Below are 25,530 nucleotides of genomic sequence, written 5' to 3'. Positions count from 1 at the left end.
CCATGTCCATTGCCGCTACCATTAAGCCGATTACCTCCATACATTGAGCCACTGACGGGTGTTGAATGGAATGAAGAGTGCGGCAAGCACTTTGAAGTCTTGATAGCCTGTCCTCTGTCAGGTAAATCTTCATTTCTACAGAATCTATAAGAGTCCCCAGGAAGGGAACTCTTGTGAGTGGAACGAGTGAACTTTTCTTTTCGTTCACCTTCCATCCATGTGACCTTAGAAATGCCAGCACTAACTCTGTATGAGATTTGGCAGTTTGAAAGCTTGAAGCTTGTATCAGAATGTCGTCTAGGTATGGAGCTACCGAGATTCCCCGCGGTCTTAGTACCGCCAGAAGAGCACCCAGAACCTTTGTGAAGATTCTTGGCGCTGTAGCCAATCCGAATGGAAGAGCCACAAACTGGTAATGCCTGTCTAGGAAGGCAAACCTTAGGTACCGGTAATGATCTTTGTGAATCGGTATGTGCAGGTAAGCATCTTTTAAATCTACAGTGGTCATGTACTGACCCTCTTGGATCATAGGTAAAATTGTCCGAATAGTCTCCATCTTGAACGATGGAACTCTTAGGAATTTGTTTAGGATCTTTAAGTCCAGGATTGGTCTGAAAGTTCCCTCTTTTTTGGGAACCACAAACAGATTTGAGTAAAACCCCTGTCCCTGTTCCGATCGTGGAACTGGATGGATTACTCCCATTAACAAGAGCTCTTGTACGCAGCGTAGAAAAGCCTCTTTCTTTGTCTGGATTGTTGACAATCTTGACAGATGAAATCTCTCTCTTGGAGGAGAGTATTTGAAGTCCAGAAGGTATCCCTGAGATATTATCTCTAGCGCCCAGGGATCCTGAACATCTCTTGCCCAAGCCTTGGCGAAGAGAGAAAGTCTGCCCCCCACTAGATCCGATCCCGGATCGGGGGCCCTCAATTCATGCTGTTTTGGGGGCAGCAGCAGGTTTCCTAGTCTGCTTGCCCTTGTTCCAGGACTGGTTAGGTTTCCAGCCTTGTCTGTAGCGAGCAACAGCTCCTTCCTGTTTTGGTGCAGAGGAAGTTGATGCTGCTCCTGCTTTGAAATTACGAAAGGAACGAAAATTAGACTGTCTAGTCTTGGCTTTGGCTTTGTCCTGAGGCAGGGCATGGCCTTTACCTCCTGTAATGTCAGCGATAATCTCTTTCAACCCGGGCCCGAATAAGGTCTGCCCTTTGAAAGGTATATTAAGCAATTTAGACTTAGAAGTAACATCAGCTGACCAGGATTTTAGCCACAGCGCCCTGCGTGCCTGAATGGCGAATCCTGAATTCTTCGCCGTAAGTTTAGTAAGATGTACTACGGCCTCCGAAATGAATGAATTAGCTAGTTTAAGGACTCTAAGCCTGTTCGTAATGTCGTCCAGAGTAGCTGAACCAATGTTCTCTTCCAGAGACTCAATCCAGAATGCCGCTGCAGCCGTGATCGGCGCAATGCATGCAAGGGGTTGCAATATGAAACCTTGTTGAACAAACATTTTCTTAAGGTAACCCTCTAACTTTTTATCCATTGGATCTGAAAAAGCACAGCTATCCTCCACCGGGATAGTGGTACGCTTAGCTAAAGTAGAAACTGCTCCCTCCACCTTAGGGACCGTTTGCCATAAGTCCCTTGTGGTGGCGTCTATTGGAAACATTTTTCTAAATATCGGAGGGGGTGAGAACGGCACACCGGGTCTATCCCACTCCTTAGTAACAATTTCAGTAAGTCTCTTAGGTATAGGAAAAACCTCAGTACTCGTCGGTACCGCAAAATATTTATCCAACCTACACATTTTCTCTGGTATTGCAACTGTGTTACAATCATTCAGAGCCGCTAACACCTCCCCTAGTAATACACGGAGGTTTTCCAGTTTAAATTTAAAATTTGAAATATCTGAATCCAGTCTGTTTGGATCAGAACCGTCACCCACAGAATGAAGTTCTCCGTCCTCATGTTCTGCCACCTGTGACGCAGTGTCTGACATGGCCCTAATATTATCAGCGCACTCTGTTCTCACCCCAGAGTGATCACGCTTACCTTTTAGTTCTGGTAATTTAGCCAAAACTTCAGTCATAACAGTAGCCATATCCTGTAATGTGATTTGTAATGGCCGCCCAGCTGTACTCGGCGCTACAATATCACGCACCTCCCTCTGAGCGGGAGATGTAGGTACTGACACGTGAGGCGAGTTAGTCGGCATAACTCTCCCCTCGTTGTTTGGTGAAATTTGTTCAATTTGTACAGATTGATTTTTATTTAAAGTAGCATCAATACAGTTAGTACATAAATTTCTATTGGGCTCCACTTTGGCATTGCAACAAATGACACAGGTATCATCTTCTGAATCAGACATGTTTAACACACTAGCAAATAAACTTGCAACTTGGAAATACAATTCAAATAGAATAATATTAAAACGTACTGTGCCTTTAAGAAGCACAGAAGATCTATGACAGTTAAAAATTAATAAATTGAAACAGTTATAGCCTCAATCCTTGTAAACAACACAACTTTAGCAAAGGTTTAATCCCATTAGCAAAGATAACAATTTCTGAAAGCAGGAAACAAATTACAGAATAAAAGTTTTTATTTCAGTCAAACTATAATTCTCACAGCTCTGCTGAGAGAAATTACCTCCCTCAAAATAAGTTTTGAAGACCCCTGAGCTCTGTAGAGATGAACCAGATCATGCAGGGAATACAATGAGTTGCTGACTGAAATATTTGATGCATAGTAAAAGCTCCCCTCCCCCACACACACAGCAGTGAGGGAGAACAGAAACTGACAGAAAAAACAGATTTAAGCAACTGCCAAGTGGAAAAATGGTGCCCAAACATTTATTCACTCAGTACCTCAGCAAATGAAAACGATTTTACATTCCAGCAAAAACGTTAAACATAATCTCTAGTTATTAAACAGCTTTATGTCTTTCTTACAGTGTAATTCTAGTGAAGTACCATTCTCCCAGAATACTGAAGTGTAAAGTATACATACATGACATTATATCGGTATGGCAGGATTTTCTCATCAATTCCATTGTCAGAAAATAAAAACTGCTACATACCTCTATGCAGATTCATCTGCCCGCTGTCCCCTGATCTGAAGTTTACCTCACTCCTCAGATGGCCGAGAACAGCAATATGATCTTAACTACTCCGGCTAAAATCATAGCAAAACTCTGGTAGATTCTTCCTCAAACTCTGCCAGAGAGGTAATAACACACTCCGGTGCTATTTTAAAATAACAAACTTTTGATTGAAGATATAAAACTAAGTATAATCACCATAGTCCTCTCACACGACCTATCTAGTTGCTGGGTGCAAGAGAATGACTGGGAGTGACGTAGAGGGGAGGAGCTATATGCAGCTCTGCTGGGTGAATCCTCTTGCACTTCCTGTAGGGGAGCAGTTAATATCCCAGAAGTAATGATGACCCGTGGACTGATCACACTTAACAGAAGAAAACAAGACTATTTCTTTTTAAGTGGAGTGATAGCAACAATGCTAAAAATTCTCTAGTATTTTGGCCAAGTTTTTTCTCTGAAAGTCCCAGTAGTGAAGGGGTTAAAGGGACAGTCTAGTCAAAATTAAACTTTCATGATTCAGATAGGGCATGTCATTTTAAACAACTATCCAATTTACTTTTATCATCAAATTTGCTTTGTTCTCTTGGTTGTCTTAGTTTAAAGCTAAACCTAGGTAGGCACATATGCTAATTTCTAAGCCCTTGAAGGTCACCTGAATCTGAATGCATTTGACAGTTTTTCACAGCAAGAGGGCATTAGTTCATGTGTGCCATATAGATAACATTGTGCTCAAGCCTGTGGAGTTACTTATGAAAGGGCACTGTTTGGCTAAAATGCAAGTCTTAGATACAAGGTAATCACAGAGGTCAAAAGTGTATTAATGGAACCGTCTTGGTTATGAAAAAATGGGAAATGGATAATAAAGGGATTATCAATCTTTTTAAACAATACAAAATTGGGAGTAGACTGTCCTTTTGAACCATTTCTGGTTCCTACAAAGTGCATCGCCAGCACCTTCATTTTTCTTGCTAGGTTTTAAATCTGAAAAAACTGTTAAACCCCGTTGCCAATCTACAAATTACATATACTTGTGCCCTATTTTTTGATACTTTAATCGTAACTAACTTTTATTTTGTATAGAAAAATGAGATACCAAATATGGAACGTGTGTGTACTCGAATATAACTCCTGCATAGAAATTTAAATAACTATGAACAATAAAGTAAAACATGATACACTACTATCAAAGATTATACAGAATTGCTGAATATGCACATCATCTAGCCTTTTTAATTTTGTACATATTGGTAATATCAAAAAAAAATATTCTTTAAGCGAATGGAAGTTTTTACTACAGCCCTCATGTGTAATGTGTAGTTAGAATAAAATAAATGATTTTAAGTATTTTCATGGTTGCCAGTACATACACTAGTTATGAGAAGTAGCAAGAATTTGGTCTTAAAGGGACATGACACCCACATTTTTTCTTTCATGATTTAGAAAGACAATGCAATTTTAAACATCTTTCTAATTTACTTATATTATCTAATTTGTTTTATTCTCTTGATATTCTTTGCTGAAAAGCATATCTAGATATGCTCATCAGCTGCTGATTGGTTGCTGCACATAGAAGCCCCTTGTGATTGGCTCACCATGTGCATTGCTTTTTCTTCAACTAAGGATATCTAAAAAATGAAGCAAAATAAATAATAGAAGTAAATTGTAATGTTGTTTAAATTTCTATTCTCTATCTGAATCATGAAAAAAAGATTTTGGGTTTAGTGGCCCTTTAATTTAGTTGCACTGGTGATATTTTTTTTATGGAAGAGTTTTTCCATTAATTGTGGGACCCCAAATACATTTTCTTTGTTTTGTGTATTTGTTTTTGTAACACTATTAATGTTAGACATGACTAAGAACATGTGTAGTTCAAAACATTATTTAAGACCTGAATCATCACGTTTTTAAACCAACCGCTTTTTTTAAAATTAGTTAGTGCTGCTTTTCACTTTATATTGAATTGCTGTTTCTAGACTTGGCAGAATCCCCACCCATGACAAACGAGCCAGACTGTGTATAACAAGTATCGGTTATATTTCTATGCACATTTTTTATTTTCAGTATTACCTTGATAAGTAGTTCCACAATGTTAACATGTCCATCAGATGCAGCCATGTGCAAAGGAGTCCTGTCTACTTTAGTACGGGCATCTCTACTGATGCCTGCTTGAAGAAGCACCTTTGCTGTAGAATAGTGACCATACTGAGCTGCCAGGTGAAGTGGAGAGGTCCCAAGCTATGAAAAATATTTATATAGATTAGATACAAAGGTCTGGTAAAATGCAACTTATCTAGCACTCCATATTTGTGCTACGGCTTTTATAAACCATGTTGAGACTTTCTGGGGAAGAGTAGACCATGTTACTATTAATACTAAAATAAACTCATAAGAGCTTGTGTGTAGTACTGTAATTGTATCAAACGGACAGTATCTAGAAACAAAAGCACAAACTACCCTTTGTCTAAGTATTTAGGTATTATTCTGACATCTCATAAGAAATATAGATTAACATTTCTCATCAACTAATCAAGCTGTAGAAACAATAGGTTTAATTATTTTTTTAGTTGGTGGACTGATTTATAACCTACTACCTTCATTTTTAGGTGTTTGGGATGGGGAAAATTGGATGCAAATTAAAAACTTTATAAATCTCTGCAAATAAGAGTTTCAAGCAGAAGGGGGGGAAAATAAAACGGCAGAAATCTTATTAAAGTTAATGGATTCAATTCAACTTTGATTTGACGCATCTGTCCACAACCTTTTCATATTCATATGGTATAAGTATTTGGATAAGCAATCCCAACAAATTGGAAAACTTGAAGTGGATCACTTATAGGAACAATCTAATGTTTTATAACTATGATCATTTACAAATCTTTATTATATTTTTAAGAATAAATAAGCTGTGAGTGATAAATATACTGAGGTAAAACCACAATCTTTCTGATACCATGTCCCAATAACCAAGTTTTAGCCAATATGGGAAGTGTGTTTTTCAGGTGATCACAATCAAAAATAGATTTGGCTGCTAAAAGCCCACAGTTTTCCAGAAACTGGCAATCCAAACAAAACTGTCATATACAATGGCCCTTTTACACCTATTTATAAAATAGAAACAGATTTTAAACAGCATATAAGAACCATGTGCCAAATATTTCCTAAAAGTATAACCGTATCTAGTTCGTAGAATAGCCTTATGCTTATCCCAGGCATTCTCAAAGTCCCCCACAGAAAATATGTACACAAAATATATTTTAAAAAAAACACCACAATTTTCAGAACAAAAGTCAGTATTTAGTTTGACCTCTCTGGCACTAAGCACATCTGGAACTCTTGAGTAGACAGTCCTGAAGTAATCTTCTGGTATATTATACCAGGCTTCTTACAGCACTTCCCAGAGTTCTTCTTTAGATTTAGGTTGTCTTATTTCTTTCTTTTTTCAGGTGATCCCATACTGCCCCCAAGACTGTCAGTGTTTCATCAGCTGTTTTTCTCTCCAAATATGATTTCACTCCATTAGCAGTGTGCTTGGGATTGTTATCATGCTGAAAAGTAAAACCATTCACAATCAGGCTCTTTCCAGGAGGAAAGGCACAATGAATTAAAACCTGTCTGTACTTTTCAGTATTCATGATCCCATCAATTCGGACAATATCGTCAACACTACTGGCAGAAATGCAGCCCCAAACTAGGACAGACCCTCCACCATGTTTCACTGACAGCCGCAAGCGCTCATTCTTCCATCTCTCTCCAACTCTTTTTATCATATATTGTCGATGATTGGACCCAAAAATGTCAAACTTGGATTCGTCACTCCATAATACTCTTTTCCACTGATCTTCATTTCAATCTTTGTGAGCTTTAGCATATCTTAGCCTTTTCCTCATCTGAACAAGTGGTTTCTTGGCTGCTACCCTTTCACAAGACCATTGCTGATCAAGCTTCTTCGGACTGTAGAAGGACCTTTGAGAGTAGCCTTGCTTATGCAAAAGTATGATTTTACGTCTGTCAAATTCTGTGATTTTTGGCATTTTGAATGTAATGATGTGATTGAAAGTTGGTCTTAATAACAAGCTTCCAATGAACTAAACTCATTCCACATGTGTATGCAATGCTCAAGAATGTCTTGCACAAACCTGGTGTAATAAACCGTTTCACAGCAGTCATTTTGACATGAAATAGTAGGACAAATACAGAATTCAGCAATGACATTAATTAGGGTTCCATTTAGGTTTACGAGACCCAGGTTCCTGTTATTGCTCAAGTGTAAGGGGAGGTCACACTAAATAGTTGCCACTTTTGCCCATAGAAGCTGTTTTTACGATTTAATCTATTTTTTTAATTCTGCATACAAATATCCTGTATTTTCTGGTAGTACTCTATAAAGAGAATGAGAAATAATTATATATGGTCATTATACCGTTGCCAAAACAACAAATCTAATGGTGGCCTAAGACTTTTGCACAGGTGTGTGTGTGTGTGTATATATATATATATATATATTATATATATATATATATATATATATATATATATATATATATATATATATATATATATATCTTCAGGAAAGTTTTCTCTGTGAAAAGAGCACAACTGGGCTAAAAGAGGCTGCTCCTAGGTGGTAACTCGACAATAGAACAAGCTACTGAGCTGTTGTTCGTTTCTGTTAGAACACGTGTGTGTGCGTGCACTCGGCACCAGATGGGTGGGCGGGCAGGCAGGCGGTCTCATCTGGCACAGATGACATTCTCCACAGATAATTAGTGGCTACAACATACAATGAGTTAACTGCTAAACCTTCTCACATAGGATCAAGATCCCCCATTCGTCAATTTCCGTTGTGCACTAACAATCGCTTCACAGGAAGGATGTATCATAATGGGGGTATGACACTTAGTCACATCAACGTGCTTCACCTGTCAAAGGCTTTTTCAAGATGTGTGGCATTTGTTTAATCCAAACTTTAAAAATAGACTTCTCCCATCCCATTGGGTGCTTTTCTTAAAGAAACAAGAGCATCCAAACTTTGAAAACGTTAAAGCCAGATAAGACTTATTGATTTGTTGTGGTCCTGATCTCACTTTCCTAAAGATCGTCTTAGCTGTACAGGATATCATGTAATCAATGCATATGTAAATGTGTGCCCTGCCCACTGCAGATGGGCTATATAATAGTAATGAATAGAGCTTTCATGAATCTATACAAATACAATAAAATGTTGCATAAATGTCAAAAGAGCCATTTCAGGACTTTATCAAGTGCCTTTAGGTGTCAAATTCAACAAGTGTAAAGTGGTCTTGAAAACCTGTTGAAAAGTATTGAGAAATTAGCTTGTGATCTAAGAAAAAAAAAGTGCTCCTTGTTAAAAATAGGGCCTATTTTGTCAATCCAAAAACATACTCACAGCTCCAAGAAACAGTTGAAAACCTATTGTGATTGCATCAAAGTGAAAAGTGGCCTTTTCAGGTCGAAAATAAAATAGCCAATAGATTGTGATCAATCCCAATGAATGTTAAAATTGTTTAATTTACATTGGTCTGTCCACTTTATTCCTATTAATGTCAAATATATTGATTTATGCTTTGTTGGGATAACATAGGGATTTGTATACAATTTCCTAAATCTGAAAATAATGAAGGATGACATATTATTTCTAATGGTACTATTAATGTTTACTATTGGCTGTTGCGTTATGCAAGCAACAGTGAATGAGATGTTGACTAATGATAGTAATTGACCCTGATAAAGTCTTACATAGAAACATGGATTTTGCTCTTTTTATATAAAAACAAATTATGCTTACCAGATAATTTCCTTTCCATCTGTATGAGAAGAGTCCACAGCTTCATTCCTTACTTGTGGGAATACAGAACCTGGCCACCAGGAGGAGGCAAAGAAACCTCAGCCAAAGGATTAATTACCTCCCCCACTCCCCTCATCCCCCAGTCATTCTGTCGAGGGAACACGGAACAGTAGGAATATAAGGGTATAAATGGTGCCAGAAGAACAAAACAAAATTTAGGTCTGCCCAACGGAGAAAACGGGCGGGGGCCATGGACTCTCCTCATACAGATGGAAAGGAAATTATCTGGTAAGCATAATTTATGTTTTCCATCTTAATATGAGGAGAGTCCATGGCTTCATTCCTTACTTGTGGGAAACATATACCCAAGCTCTAAAGGACACTGAATGAAAACGGGAGGGAAAAGAGAGGCAGACCCTATGTTGAGGGCACCACAGCCTCCAAAACCTTTCTCCCAAAAGATGCTTCAGCCGAAGCAAAAACTTCAAATTTGTAAAACTTTGAAAAAGTATGTAAGGATGACCACGTAGCCTCCCTACAAATCTGCTCCATAGAGGCCTCATTCTTGAAGGCCCAAGAAGAAGCCACAGCTCTAGTTGAATGAGCCGTAAGCTTATGTCCCGTCGATTCATAAGTGGATAATGCTCCTCAACCAAAAGGATAGGGAAGTGGAAGAGAATACAAAACAATGCCGAAATCTGTCTAAAATCCTTCGCAGCTTGAAGATAGAATTTCAAAGCCCGAACCACATCCAAATTATGAAGTAATCATTCCTTCGAAGAAGAAGTATTAGGACACAAGGAAGGAACCACAATCTCCTGATTGATGTTGCAATCAGACACTACCTTAGGTAGAAAACCCAACACAGTGTGAAGAATAGCCTTATCAGCATGAAAAACTAGGTAAGGAGGCTCACATTGCAAGGCCACCATCTCAGAGACTCTGCGTGCCGAAGCAATAGCCAGTAGAAAAAGAACCTTCCAAGACAGTAATTTAATGTCCACCAAATGCATGGGCTCAAACGGAGCCCTCTGCAGGACCTTAAGAACCAACATTAAACTCCAAGGAGGAGCAGAATGTTTAGACATTCTGCTATTCCTTGGAGTTTAAATGGCCTGATTCTAGACAGAGCCTGAACAAAAGACTGAATATCAGGAAGCTCAGCGAGCCTCTTGTGCAATAACACAGAAAGAGCCGAGATCTGTCCCTTTAAGGAACTCGCGGCAAGTCCCTTCTCCAAACCCTCTTGGAGAAAGGAAAGAATCCTGGACACCTTGACCTTATGCCATGGGAATTCACGTTCTTCACACCAAAATAAGCAGGTCGTCCACACCTTATGATAGATGCAAAGGGTGACCGGCTTTCTAGCTTGAATGAGAGTATCAATCACTCTCTTAGAAAACCCTCTCTTGGCTAGGACTAAGCGTTCAATCTCAAAGCAGTCGGCCTCAGAGAATATAGATTTTGATGAATAAAAGGACCCTGTTCCAGCAGATCTCTGAGACAAGGTAACTTCCATTGAGGAGATGATGACATCCCCACCAGGTCTGCAAACCACATCCTTCGCGGCCACGATGGAGCAATTAGAATAGTCGAGGATTGCTCCTGTTTGATGCGGACCACTACCCGAGGAAGAAGTGGTAATGGTGGAAAAATGTAAACTAGGTTGAACCGGCAGGGCACTGCTAAGGCATCTATCAGCTCTGTCTTTGGCCCGGAGAACACGACGGCTGTTTTTTCCAAAACCTATTTAAAATGTTGACCGCAACCCGTATCTGGGTAGCTTAATATTGAGTCTGGACACCATGAGATCTATCTCAGGCGTCCCCCATCTGTTGCAAATCTCCGCAAACACCTGGATGAAACGATTGTCTGCTGAGAAAGTCCACTTCCCAGTTGTCCACACGAGAAATGTGGATCGCTGACAGCGAGTAGTTGAGGGCCTCTGCTCAGTCCCAAATCCGAGATACATCCCGCATGGCTAGGGAGCTTCTTGTTCCCCCCTGATGGTTGATTTAAGCCACCAAGGTAATGTTGTCTGATTGAAATCTGAAAAACTAGTACGAAACCAGAAGAGGCCAAGCCTTCAGAGCGTTGAAGATCGCTCGAAGTTCCAGAATGTTGATTGGCCCTGTGCCTTCTAGGCACCCCAAACAGCTCCCCACCCCGATAGACTTGCGTCCGTAGTCACAATCCCCCAGTATGGTCTCAAGAAGGATGTCCCCTGGGATGGGACAGGCGATCTGGACAGAGCCACCAAGAGAGCGATTCTCTCGACCGGTTGTCCAGAGAAATCTGTTGGGATAGATCCGAGTGATCGCCGTTCCATTGCCTCAGCATGCACAGCTGAAGAGGTCTGATATGGAACCTGGCGAATGGAATGATATCTATGCTGGACACCATGAGCCCAATCATCTCCATAAACCAGGCCACAGATGGCATTAAGGAGGTCTGGAGGGCAAGACTCTTGGAGCAGTAGCCAGACCAAAAGGAAGAGCTACAAACTGGAAGTGCTGGTCCAGAAAAGCGAATCTTAAGAACTTGAAGTGATCCTTGTGTATTGGCACATGAAGGTAAGCATCCTTTAAATCTATCGTAGTCATGAACTGTCCCTCTTGAACTAAGGGCAGAATAGACCTTATCGTCTCCATCTTGAACGATGGGACCGACAAAATTGTTTAAGCACTTTAGGTCTAGAATCGGGCGAAACGTTCCCTCCTTCTTTATGACCACAAAAAAGGTTTGAGTAGTACCCCAGACCGCTTTCTGTTAGAGGCACAATTACTCCCAGGGAGGAGAGATCCCATACGCACCCTAGAAAAGCATCTCTTTTTTTTTGGTCTTACAGGTTTGATAAGAGGAATCTGCCCCTGGTGTATGAGATTTGAAACCTATTCTGTAACCCTGAGCAATGACCTACAGAACCCAAGGGTCTTGCACGTCTCCCAGCCAAGCCTCCACAAAGAGAGATAGTCTGCCCCCAACACGATCCATCGACGGATCGGGGGCCGCCCCATCATGACGATTTTTGTCTCAGCTGGCTTCTTGTTCTGCTTGGAATTATTCCAAGATCTAGATGGTTTCCAAGTTCCCTTGGACTAATCAAGCTTCGCGGAAGGCTGCTGGCATTGAGATTTATCCGAACGAAAGGGACGAAAATTAGGACCCTGTCCTTTAGGTTTGTTCTTCTTATCCTGCGGTAAAAAGGCACCCTTGCCCCCAGTGACCGTGGATATGATAGAGTCCAGTCCTGGACCGAAAAGAACCTTCCCCTTTAATGGAAGGGAAAGCAATCTAGATTTTGAAGTCATGTCAGCAGACCTTCAGCCGCAGAGCCCTACGGGCTAGAACAGAAAAACCTGATGTTTTGGCATTCAGGCGAATAATCTGCATGTTTGCATCACAGATGAAAGAACTAGCTACCCTCAAGGCCTTAATTTTTTCCTGGATCTTGTTGAGAGGAGTTTCCACCTCGATCATCTCCGATAGAGAGTCGCAGCAATAGGTAGCGGCTCCAGCTACCAAAGCAACCGCCGCTGCAGGTTGAAACAAGTACCCCATGTGCTGAAACATTTTTCTTAATAGAGTTTCAAGCTTCTTATCCATGGGCTCCTTAAACGACGAACTATCCTCCAGCGGGATAGTGGTGCGCTTAGCAAGCGTGAAGATAGCTCCATCCACCTTAGGGACAAACCCCCACAACTCTAATTGGGAGTCAGGAAACGGGAACAATTTCTTAAAGAAAGAAGAAGGGGAAAAAAAGAGGATCCGAGTCTTTCCCATTCATTCTTAATAATATTTGCCATCTTAACGGGAACCGGGAAAGTTTCTGGCACCACCCTGTCCTCATAAACCTTATCAAGCATAGGAATAGAAGGTTCTTCGGGTAACTTAGGTCCCGGGAACCTCTAATGTAGCCAACACTTCCTTTAACAGAAAGCGTAAGTGCTCTATCCTAAATCTAAAGTCTGGTTCCTTCGCAGCCGGAGGCTTAGAGGTATCCGATTCCGAACCAGAAAGAGCCTCCTCTGAAGTATCAGAGGCGTCTTCATCAGCGGATAATCTAGTATCAGATAAATCCAGTAAGTTGTTTGATGACCCCTGGAAAGGATAGCAATATTTAACCTTTCGCCTGCACTTAGCAGGGCGAGGTAAAGCACTAAAGGCCGCAGACACTGCTGTTTGCAACTGTTCAGAAAAGTCTGGCGGTAAGAGGACCCCTCCCGAAGGAGTATTAGTCGTGCAATGGGGAGCTGAATGTGTAATAGGAAATGATTGCAGGGAACGCACCTTGCGGGACGGAGACCCCTCAGGAGGTGGACGGTTCAGTGGTACTAAACATCTTGGTCTTTTTAGATATTACTACCCTATCATGGCATGTGGAACATAATTGAGCAGGCGGGTATACTGTAGCCTCCACACAATAAAAACAGGTATTAGATCTGGGTAAAGAGGGAGTACCCTCTAACGCATCAGAGTCCTCCATAGCATGCACTTTTAACATGGACTACAGAAAAAGTAAATGGCACCTTTATACCCCCACTGGCTGGGGCACTCACCACCTCCTATGACCTAGGCCCCACAGAGAAACCGCTTCTTCTCCTGTAAACTGCACGGTCAGGAAAGAGGAAGTTAATGAGGCCACACCCGGTCACATGGAGTGCCATGCAGGACCACCCCTGCTGCAGGAAGAAAAGCGCGCCAAACTGACAGGCTGCGCAGTTATCCAAAACGAAAGTAAAACCTTAATGTTCCCACAGACCTGAGTGATAGAAGCAGGCAGTGAAACTCGTCAACACTGATTGCTTAGGAGTTTTTAATACAAGTCTGGATGGTTTCGTAGAAAGACTCTCCCTGCATCTCCAGACCCTAACATTCGTCAATGCTCTCACTGAGAGGCTGACAAGACTACTTAAAACTCCAGTCCCATACCGAAGAGTACTACCTTCCATAAGAGACTACTCCAAATCTTCCGACACTTCTCTGCCATCCTCCTGTGATGAAAGGCAAAGAATGACTGGGGGATGAGGGTATTTAAGCCTTTGGCTGGGGTGTCTTTGCCTCCTATTGGTGGCCAGGTTCTGTATTCCCACAAGGAATGAAGCTGTGGACTCACCTCATATTAAGATGGAAATTCTTAGGGGTAGATTTACCAAGCAGAGGATGCTGCAATCTACCCCCAAAGTTTCCGGCTCACCGGAAACTTAAGTTACGAAGCAGTGGTCATAAGACTGCTGCTCCTTCACTCGCCCGCCACCTCTGAGGTTGCAGACTGCAATCATCCCGATCCAATACGATCGGGATGATTGACACCCCCTGTCACAAATGTGCAGGGGGCGGCATTGCACAAGTATTTCACCAGAAATAAATGTGATGCCAAGTAATAAAGAAAAAAAGTTCTCATAAGGATATGTGTGATCTTCTTTAGAATCTCTGGTCTTCCGATGTTTCTTATTTCATCCTCATAAAAAGGAAACAAAAATGTACCACATAGTGCAACTCTGTGACACTATTCAGGAGATAATGAAAACTTGTATGCGATTGGTTACTCACATGGGTTGGAGCTTATAACTTTTTTTCTTTATTACTTGGCATCACATTTATTTCACATTTTTTTCGCTTTGTGATATTTTGGTATTTTATGTTATTTCACCCGAAATGCTTGTGCTATGATAAATGCGGACAGCGTATGCTGTCTGCATTTAGCGATGTCGGGCGGACATGATTCACTACAGCCCGTCATTTGATAAATTGGCCCCTTAGACTCAACTTTATATTCAGGGATTTAAAGGGATATGAAACCCAATTTTTTTCTTTCATGATTCAGATAGAGCATGCAATTTTAAGTAAGAGTCGGCCCATTTTTTGGTTCAGCAAGCGCTACCCAGGTGCTGAATCAAAAATTGGGCAGCTCCTAAGCTTACATTCCTGCTTTTCAAATAAAGATACCAAGAGAACAAAGAACAAAAATGAATAATAGGAGTAAATTAGAAGTTACTTCAAATTGCATGCTCTATTTGAATCATGAAAAAAATTGGGTTTCATATCCCTTAAATACTTAAAAGTTTCTAGCATATAACCTCTGTCCCTTCTCTCCTCTAAGCTATACATATTTAGGTCACTGAGCCTTTCATTGAGTGGCCTAGTAAAGAGCATCCACCACCAATCAAGTTGTAAGCTGTCCCACCCCTTTTTACCAACGATGCCCTGGACTTAAAGGATATTCAACAGGGTGCAAATATGCATTATGCCATGTATTTTTTTTTTTTTTTTTAAAGGAACACAAAAAAAATTATTTCATGATTCAGATAGAGCATACACTTTTATACAACTCTCCCATTTACTTCTATTATAATATTTGCTTCTTTCTCCTGGTAACCTTTGATAAAGTTGCAGCAATGCACTACTAAGAGCTTGTTGAGCCACCAATCAGCTAGCTCCTAGTTGTGCATTGCTGATCCTGCACCTACACCTAGGTATGCTATTCGAAAAATGATAAGAGATGAAAGAAAATTAGACTGTACAAGTAAATAAAAAAAAATGTTTAAAATTGCATGCTCTGCTTGAAACATAAAAGAAAAAAAATTGGGTTTAATGTCCCTTTAACATGGAAATTAAGAATTACTTCACTTACCCAGTCTGTTGTAAAAGGAGCTCCATTTTGCATTAATAATCGAACTTCGTCATCATCTCCATTGCGTGCAGCTTCCAAAAGTCTTTTTCCTAGGTCTAATGCCATCTGTTTTGAGAATAACAACAAACAGAAAGTCACAGATGGGCACAAATGATCTCCAGCCTACACATTTATGTACACACACGTGGCACACAGGAATTTTGAAGACATGGCTGCCCCATAAGTTATAACCTTGAAACAGAGTCTGGAAGCACCGGTTTACCAGCTTCAAAGGAAGATGACAAGTGACTCCCAATATTCAAAGAACCTATGGAGGACTGGGAAAATAAAGCACAACTGGCTGCTGGTAAGTAAATCACTATACATTCACCAAATACTATTAGGAAAGAGAAAGATCTTGTCAAAGAAATAAGGTTTTCAATAAAGTATGCTACTTTAAAGAGATAGTAAAGTCCAAATTAAACTTTCATGATTCAGATAGGGCATGTCATTTTAAACGGCTTTCTAATTTACGTTTATCATCAAATTTGCTTTGTTCACTTGGTATTCTTAGTTGAAAGCTAAACCTAGGTGTAGGTTCATATGCTAATTTCTAAGACCTTGAAGGCTGCCTCTAATCTGAATGCATTTGACAGTTTTTCACAACTAGAAGGCGTTAGTTCATGTGTTCCATATAAATAACAAGATGTTTAGGGTTAAGAGCTCCAAAAGAGGCTAAAGTGTGCAGGTTAGAACAGATTTAAGCAAATTTATTATAATAAAAAAGAGAATATATGGAGAAATTAAAACAATTATACAGTTATTTAAAATATAAAATATGAAAAAGACAAACAAATAGAGTTGAAAGAGGTTGAGAATAAGTGTACACTTATTGGTGTCAATGACCCAAAGAAACTAAAAAAATGGAGTGGAAAAAATAAACCCAAGCACATGTATGCGGACTGGGTATACGAGGCCTAATTCGGAAGATATGAGTGCAAAAGTGAAAAAAAAAGTGTGTAGAAAATTAGTCCATTAGCATGGAGAAAAGAAAAGTATATTAGCGAAGTGTCCAGAACGGAGGTGTATAGTCCAAAACAGGGATCTTGGATCCAAAGAAATGTTCACGGTGCAGTGATGTTAAAATCCTAAACTGTGAAAGATCTCCTTAGGAAATTTGTGGAAAGAAAAGGTGCAAAATCTAGGAGACAAGCCTGCCTAAAATGAAAGTAGGTTTACCAGGTCTTTTAACAGCAGGAAACCCGGGCTGGAAAGTCAAATAGTCAAAGCATTTTGGCCTTAAACAGCTATGAGATACTCACAAATATTTGTAGGGTAATCTGGCCTATCATAGTTAGGCAGATTAATTCAAGAAAACCGGCAAAAACAAAAATTACCGCCAAAGTTAGTCCGGAATCATTTCCGTATGCGTAACTTCCGGTTTGCGTGTCATATGACTGCGCAATTTCCGGTCGTCGCATGTTATAAATTAGGTCATTTCCGGTGACTGGATAGTGGGCAGTCTGAGGTTATAGACGCCATCTCTCTTATGGGCAAAGTGAATCAATTTTAGGGAAGAAAAAAAATAAAATAATAACAAAAATACAATCTCAATGGACAATTGGTATAGCTATTGGATTGGTGATTATATATACGATATTGAACATTAAAATTGTTTGATTAAAATGTACATCTTAAAAAAGGAGTAACAATAGGATACAAACTTTGTAACAATAGGATACAAGATAAAAACTTTAATGTATATCTGTATTAGAAAGGGACATGTTTGCTTAGGGAAACAATTTAAAAAATAAATTTAAAATAATATATATTTTATATTAAATATATATATATTTTAAAAAACGGAATTACTATATAGCAAATAGAAAAGCTTTATAGAATTACTATATAGCAAATAGAAAAGCTTAAATAGGTCGACATAAGACAACAGTTTAAGTAGCAAAAAAGATTTGTTCCAGCCACCAATAGTTAAAAAACCTTTATTTCTTCATATAGGGTCTTTTGACAAACATACAACGTTTCAGACCTGCTATAGGTCCTTAGTCATGTATATATATATATAGCAGGTCTGAAACGTTGTATGTTTGTCAAAAGACCCTATATGAAGAAATAAAGGTTTTTTAACTATTGGTGGCTGGAACAAATCTTTTTTGCTACTTGAAGTATTTGCAGGATAAGGCAGATCCTGGGTTCCGTGCCCCACAAGCCACATATCTGTTGGTGCTGTTTTCCACACTTTGCTTTGAGGATAAGACAACAGTTTGTAAGAATACAGTGTAAGATCACCTATATAGGTAGATAACTTTACAATCAGACTCAAAAAACACAGAAATAGGTGAATGACTTTACAGGCATGTTTTCAGTACAGATGTTGCAGACAAAGTAGACCTAAAAATATTTAAAAATATGACCTAAAAATATTGTATCTAGATTAACCAGTTCCTTTTAAATTGTATATTTGACCTTTAATGATTGATTATAACAGATACATATGGCAAGTGTAGATAGGAATCACAGTTAGTATGGTAATACATACCGTGTATATAATATATTATATTTGTATATGTGTCAAAATGGTCAAAGGGAGTTAGTATGGTAATACATACCGTTTATCTATCCGATATGTATATGTGTCAAAAAGGTCAAAGGGATGGAATGTAGGACACTATGAGGGTCCTTTGGAAAATTGAAGCATGTGGATATTGTTTCTATAGGGATTGTACATATCCATACACTCTTTTCATAGTAGTTTATAGAGAGTATAGTATTACAAATAGGTAATATCAAATATAGAAACAGATATACATGTATAAAATTTGGACATATGTAGATACCTGATGGGGAAGGTAAAATATATAAATCCATATCATCAATGTAAGTCAATATGGATGAGCTCTGATTAATTATCTATACACACTACCTTATTTGGATAGTAGTAGTATGTATGTTTGACCATACCTAATGAATGGATTAAACATTAAAAAAAAATTATCTTGTATCCTATTGTTACAAACTTTGTATCCTGTTACTCCTTTTTTAAGATGCACATTTTAATCAAACAATTTTAATGTTTAATATTATGTATATACTATCGCCAATCCAATAGCTATACAAATTGTCCATTGAGATTGTATTTTTGTTCTAACATTGATTCACTTTTTAGGTAGGCTTGTCTCCCAGATTTTGCACCTTTTCTTTCTTTCCATAGGTTTCCTAAGGAGATCTTTCACAGTTTAGGATTTTATCTCCCCTGCACAGTGAACATTTCTTTGGATTCAAGATCCCTATTTTGGACTATACACCTGCATTCTGGACACTTTGCTAATATACTTTTCTCCATGCTAATGGAGTGATTTTCTACACACATTTTTTTAATTTTTCATTTTTTTTTTATTTACATTTTTTATTTTTTCAATTTTTGCACTCATATTTTTCGATTTCGGCCTTGTATACCCAGTACACTTATACATGCTTGGGTTTATTTTTTCCACTCCATTTTTTTGTGGAATTGGGTCATTGACACCACTAAGTGTACACTTATTCTCAACCTCTTTGAACTAAATGTGTTTGTCTTTTTCATATTTAATATTTTAAATAACTATATAATCGTTTTAATTTCTCCATATATTGCTTTTAATATAATAAATTTGTTTAAATCTGTTCTGACCTGCACACTTTACGCTAACTTAGGTGTTAGGTGATCGTTTATATCTAGTGAGCTTGTGTGTTTCTTCTTGTGGCGCTGTATACTATATCCTCTTTCTTTTCATATAAATAACATTGTACTCATGCACTTGAAGTTATTTAAGAGTCAGCACTAATTGCCAGAAATGCAAGTCTGTCAAAAGAGCTGAGATAAGAAGGGAAGTCTGCAGAATCTTAGATACAAGGTAATTACAGAGGTAAAAAGTATATTTCTATAACAGTGCTGGTTATGCAAAACTGGGGAATGGTAAATAAAAGGGATTATCTATCTTTTTAAACAATAACATGTTTGGTGTTTACTATCCCTTTAAAGGGACCTAAAACAGTATGAACTAACATAAGTTTCTAAATATATATTGCTGTCAAAGTTCACCTGCAAAACTGTTTCTGTTTTAACACCCATTACCCTTTTAATTCAGGCATAGTTTTACTTGCAGCAAGCTCCCCTGGGCATTTCCATACATAGAATGTGCTATCCAGGCAATAGCTTCTGCAGAATGCACGTATTCAAGTGCATAGTAGGGGGGCAGTCACATGACATCTGACTAATGCAGTGCACAGTATAATCCTGAAGCATGCAACATTATCACTGTGCAAACAAGCAAGAATCTTGGCAACAAACAATAGCAGTACCTGCTGTCCCTCCTCAACCCCCTCTTACTTGCATAAGTAATTATACTCACATGCAAACTTTGTTATATGATACCACAAGGTTTGGAGTAGGACACTGATAAGGGGGTGGAGCAGGCTACACTAAAGTGTAAGTAATTTTGCAACTTTTTGGAATTTTGGATTAAAATACTTATAAGCTTTTTTTTTTTTTTTTACACGTTTTTTCACAGACTGTTTTGCCTGAGTTGGCCCTTTTATAATAAGCACATAAATGTTTTATGGCATGTTAAAGTGGAAAAGGAGGAACGGTTGATTGGTAGGTATTTGCTAGAAATATCAAAATGTTTTCTCTTTAAAATATAAAAGTTAAGGGACGTATGAGGAAAGACAGAGAAAAAAAAATAGAAGAAAATTTCTGGAAAGATGACAAAGGTAAAGGAGAAAGAAGAGAAGAAAAAGGCAAAAGGTGACAACTGCATGAATTTGTTCTCTTGTTATGTTTACTTGAAAAGCAGGAATGATAAGCTTAGGAGACGGCCCAATTTAGGTTCAGTACCCTGGATAGCGCTTGCTTATTGGTGGCTACATTTAGCCATCAATAAGCAAGCGCTACTCAGGTGCTGAACCAAAAATGGGCCAGCTCCTAAGCTTTATATTCCTGCTTTTTGAAAAAAGATAGCAAGAGAAGAAAAAAATGATAATAGGAGTAAATTAGAAAGTTGCTTACAATTGCATGCTCTATCTGAATCATGAAAGAAAAAATATGGGTTTAGTATCCCTTCAGTTAAGTGTCATTGGCCTGTAGAGCTAATTTTTTGTTGTGTGACAAATGTAGGGAGGGAGATTTTGTAAAACAGAAAAATGTTTGACCAGGAAAAAGATGGCGATGAAGAAAACAGATATATATTTGCAGAAAATCAGACTGATAAGGGGCATCAAATGGAAAGTATGTAAGGAGGATGTAACTTCAAGCAAAGTCCATCATTGGCTTGAACTGAAAACAACTGCAGTGCAAATAAATGCTTCTTATACTAACTTTATGACCTTGGCTAGCCTGTTAGTCTGTTAACTAAAGCCCAGATTGGCTTCTTCAAATAAGCCAAACAGTGGGTGGAGTTCTATTAAGGGGACGTGAAACCCATTTTTTCTTTCATGATTCAGAAAGGACATGCAATTTTAAACAACTTTCCAATTTACTTCTATTATCTAATTTTCATTCTCTTGATATCCTTTGTTGAAAGCATATCTAAATATGCTCAGTAGCAGATTGGTGGATGCACATAGATGCCTCATGTTATTAGCTCCCCTGTGTGCATTGCTATTTCTTCAAAAAAGAATACTTAAAGTGAAAGTAAACTTACGTGATCTGCTATACACAGTTACACTGTTTAGTTAAAAATAATAGTAGTTTAATTCATCTTTTTTTTTTTTAAAGTTGCATCTAAATACATTTTTCTCGGAAAATAAAGTCAAATTTTTCTGATTTTCTAATCTGCCCGTTTTTCTACAGCTAGTTCACTTTCAGGTCATGTGTATTTTTCGTCCAATTGACTTTCTGGCCGATCGGCGGCCGTGAAGCTACGTCATCCCACTATCAGATCAATTGCGCATGCGCCAAAGCTCTTCTACCCATTATGATGTCGGGTGCGCGTTCCCGATTAGCGCATGCGCATAGCTGTTTATTTGTTGCAGCTGCTAGCGTCATCTGTTGACACTGCAGCTTCGCAACATACAAGCACAGCCGAATATTAGCGATCTGCCTTACAAATAAGTAAAACCGGTATTTATCAATCAAGCTTTCATGCGCTTTATTAAAAAATTCCATGCGCATTGTGGCCACGATCAACGAGTCACGCATGCGCAATGCGTTCCATGCTCGTGAACATGCATTTCTCCTACGTATAGAGCGGGTGGGACCGCTCTATACGTAAAGACAGCAAAATATAGGAAGTGGAGAATGGGCGGAGTAAGGCTAATGACAGTAATCAAAATATATATTAAAAAAAAATAGAATGAGTAATATAAATAAATAAAAAACATAGCGATCTCAATATACTATTGTTATATAATACATCCATGTTTTGCTGAGCATAAAACTTTACTTTCACTTTAAAGAATTGAGGAAATTAGATAAAAGAAGTCAATAAGAATGTTGTTTAAAATTGTATTCTCTATCTGAACCATGAACAAAATATTTTTGGGTTTCATGTCCCTGTAAGTATAAGCTACTGTTTAGTGCTTCTGTATTATAAAAATGAAACAGACTGCTTAATATCCATTTAAAGGGATGGTATACACCAATTTTCATATTACTGCACATAAACGACACTACTATAAAGAAGAATATGCACAGATACAGATATTAAAATCCAGTATAAAAACTTTTATAAACGTACTTAGACGCTCCCAGATTAGCAGTGTTGAAGAGGTGAGATTCAAACAACCATTGAAAGCATGAAAGGCAGACACTCCCCCTCGCCTCCACATATGAAAAGATCCATTACACAAACAAGAGTCTGTAGACATTAGTATACATCTAAAAGTTTGGGGCATGGTCAGGAGGTTGTTCAAAAATAAACAAAACTATACATTGTTACAAAAATACTCCCAGATGGGCTATATAAACCGGATCCAATCATTTTTACATTACTGACTCTGGTGTGATTTTCATACACCAACTCTAAGTTGGCAAAGAGAGTTTAGGAAGCAGCATTTTAAACAACAGTTTTATAAATATCAGTTGCAGGCTTAGTTTCAGAAATCCTAGTCCTGCAATGATGGGGGGGAAACAACAGATAAGAGGGGACCATCACCTGTCCAGCTTTTCAGGGCCAGTGGGCCACATTATCTGTTGGGGGCCAGTGGCAGGGAGCAGTGGGAGGCCAGGAAGCCTGCTCTGCAACAGGCCAGAAGACAGGGGTGATGGGGGTCCAAGGAGCGACCTGTATGCCAAAGTGCATGGCGCAAGTTCACTCTGCTGCATAACGGGGGAGGGGGGGGGGTTAACACAGAGAAATATTATTCAACAATTGTTTATAAAACAAAATTGATATAACTATTTTTAATAAGCCTAAAAAAACGTGTGACTGAACTAATTAATCTGTTACAAATACATTTGCTGACTGATTTACGTCAAGTTTGGGCTATTACTGAGTTAAAACAGGATTACACTCAAACTTTTACTAGAGTATAAGATTATGGTTTAAAAAAAAAAAAAAAAAAAAAAAGTATAAAGGTTCACAGGATTGCAACCATTGAGGTGCCTTACAATTAAGGCTAATGGTCTAAAGATCCACAATAACTTGTATTTTCCTTCCATAATAAATCACGCCTTTTTTTATGTCAACATGTCTCTATAATAGGTCCAAACATAAACGTTTATTTTATTATCGTATTAATTGAATTAAACTGTTGGGGGTGATATATGAACATTGATACCGCGTGAATTTCGAAAGAACGTCAACGATCCCTAAGCAAAACAAGTGCGCAAAAATAACTATAATAACAACGTTTTGCTCATCTAAGTGACAAGAGCAACAACTAAACAGATTATTTGCACTCGAGGGACATTAATGATCCCGTATACAGTGGTACAATGTAATTCCTGGGTGGCGTTCCCTCCCCTTCCTCCTCAGCACCTTAACTAGTCCACAATCCCACGGCCAACCCCACAGGCCCCTTCCGGTTTCGGTGAGCAACTCCACACAAGCATTTTAACAATTTCTTTTAAATTAACACCCGCCCTCCAATTTAACGGATAGAGATTACAGTACACTAATAAACATTCTATGAAGCGCAGGTAATGTATTGTACATAAAGGTCTGGGAAACACTTACCGCACCGTCTGCGATTGCGTCACCACCAACTTCTCTGTTAAATTATTTTATTGGTCCTTTTAATTAATACTTTGTCGCGTTTTATTCATTATGTAGTTATTAAAAGTTCAGGGTCCCACAAGATGGCGGCAATAGGAGCGGAGGTACATACACAAGAGAAGTAGTGATTTGACAGAGGAATACAGAATATGCTAGCACGCTCCGCCCTCCCCTCACGGGACTATATTCATCGTTGTACGGTTGTAAACCCCCATCCATTTGCAAAATTGTAGGTGGGTATCTGTAGGGTGACACCCCACATATGTGAGTTTTAGTGCAGAATGCTAATGTGTGTTTAGTAGAGTTAGCTCGACCAGTGAACGTCGAATGTGTCAGTCCATAGCATGTGTCTGCAATGTGTTTTATTTATTATTATTTTTTGTCTACTTTGCAGGCTGGAATGATACAGAAACTGATACAGTGAAGTCTGCATGTTGCTATGGGAATTAGTGAAGTACTGTGGCACTAGCAGTACTTTTTAATACGATTAAAGTAGAGCTTCGCTGTTTCTTAGGTAACAAACTGCTGCTTCATTACCCAGTAGTACAGATTTTGGCACACTGATATTTTAATGAAAACCAATGTCATAACTGTAAAGCTATATGAGGGTAAAATCTACAACCAAGAGAGTACTGAGAAAATACGCAGCACAGATAGATTACATAGGCACGCAGTGTGTTAAAGGAAATATGACAAAATAATAATAAAGATGTGCACACGCATCTACAAACCATAGTAGGCGCATGACTAAAGTCACTGACCACTGTATACGCACAAAACTGAACACAGTCTTAAAGGGACAGTCAAGTCCAAAAAAAACTTTCATTTATCAAATAGGGCATGCAATTTTAAACAACTTTCCAATTTACTTTTATCAACAATTTTGCTTTGTTCTCTTGGTATTCTAGTTGAAAGCAAACCTAGGAAGGTGCATATGATAATTTCTAAGCCCTTGAAGGCCGCCTCTATTTTATTTACTTTTCACAGCAGGGGAGAGCAAGCTCATGTAGGCCATATAGATAGCATTGTGATCACGCCCGTGGCTAGTGGCAGACACTGCACTAATTGGCTAAAATGCAAGTCAATAGATAACTAAAAGTCGTGATTAGGGGCCGTCAGAAGATGCTTACATACAAGTTAGTCACAGAAGTAAAAAGTTTATTAATATAACAGTGTTGGTTTTGCAAAACTGGGGAATGGGTAATAAAGGGTTAATCTATCTTTTTAAACAACAAACATTCTGGTGTTGACTGTCCCTTGAAAGCTACAAATCACAGAAGGCTCACGCACAGAATGTTCGCCAGTCTTAAAGGGACAGAGCACGGTGCATACAAATCTGTAAACAATCTTAAAGGGACAGGCTAGTCAAAAATAAACTTGGTAAATGTTTAGGTTAGCGTCCTGTCCCAAATTCGGAAGGTACCACATATAGCCGGAGGGTCCATGGATAGGTTCCCAGCAGCGCCCGAGAACGATATTGGAAAAGAGCGATCTGTTCCAATACCTCCCCCGGGTGCCGCAACTGCCGCTGGGAACCTATCCATGGCCCCCACCCCTCATGTTACCTTTCTAAAGTAATTTCCATGGTAAAGTGTATATTTCTGAAGTAATTCCCATAGTAAAAATAACATGTTTAGGTAAATGTGGAGTTAATCTCTCTGTTCCAATATCGTTCCCGGGCGCTGCCACTGGGAACCTATCCATGGTTCCCCCCGCCCCGGCGGGATGTGGTACCTTCCGAATTTGGGACGCTAAACTACACCTTTACCATAAACTTTCATGATTCAGATAGGGCATGCA

The 25,530-nt window shown here is 38.9% G+C and overlaps 1 protein-coding gene across 1 annotated transcript in view; it reads right to left on the bottom strand.

Moving 5' to 3' along the window:
- GABPB2 (GA binding protein transcription factor subunit beta 2) overlaps window positions 1-23,851 on the bottom strand; it is a 242,406-nt gene extending 218,555 nt beyond the window's left edge. Inside the window, exons 1-3 of the mRNA XM_053704889.1 lie at window positions 23,692-23,851; window positions 15,539-15,643; window positions 5,166-5,333 (exon numbers count right to left, since the gene is read on the bottom strand). Of these exons, the coding sequence (XP_053560864.1) occupies window positions 5,166-5,333; window positions 15,539-15,643 (273 nt within the window). The 5' untranslated portion in view covers window positions 23,692-23,851. The remainder of the gene's footprint in view (window positions 1-5,165; window positions 5,334-15,538; window positions 15,644-23,691) is intronic.
- Between the last annotated feature and the right edge of the window lie 1,679 nt (window positions 23,852-25,530).

The sequence above is a fragment of the Bombina bombina genome, chromosome 1, assembly GCF_027579735.1.
Source record: "Bombina bombina isolate aBomBom1 chromosome 1, aBomBom1.pri, whole genome shotgun sequence".
Classification (NCBI taxonomy): Eukaryota; Metazoa; Chordata; class Amphibia; order Anura; family Bombinatoridae; genus Bombina; species Bombina bombina.
This window is presented reverse-complemented; position numbering and strand designations above follow the sequence as displayed.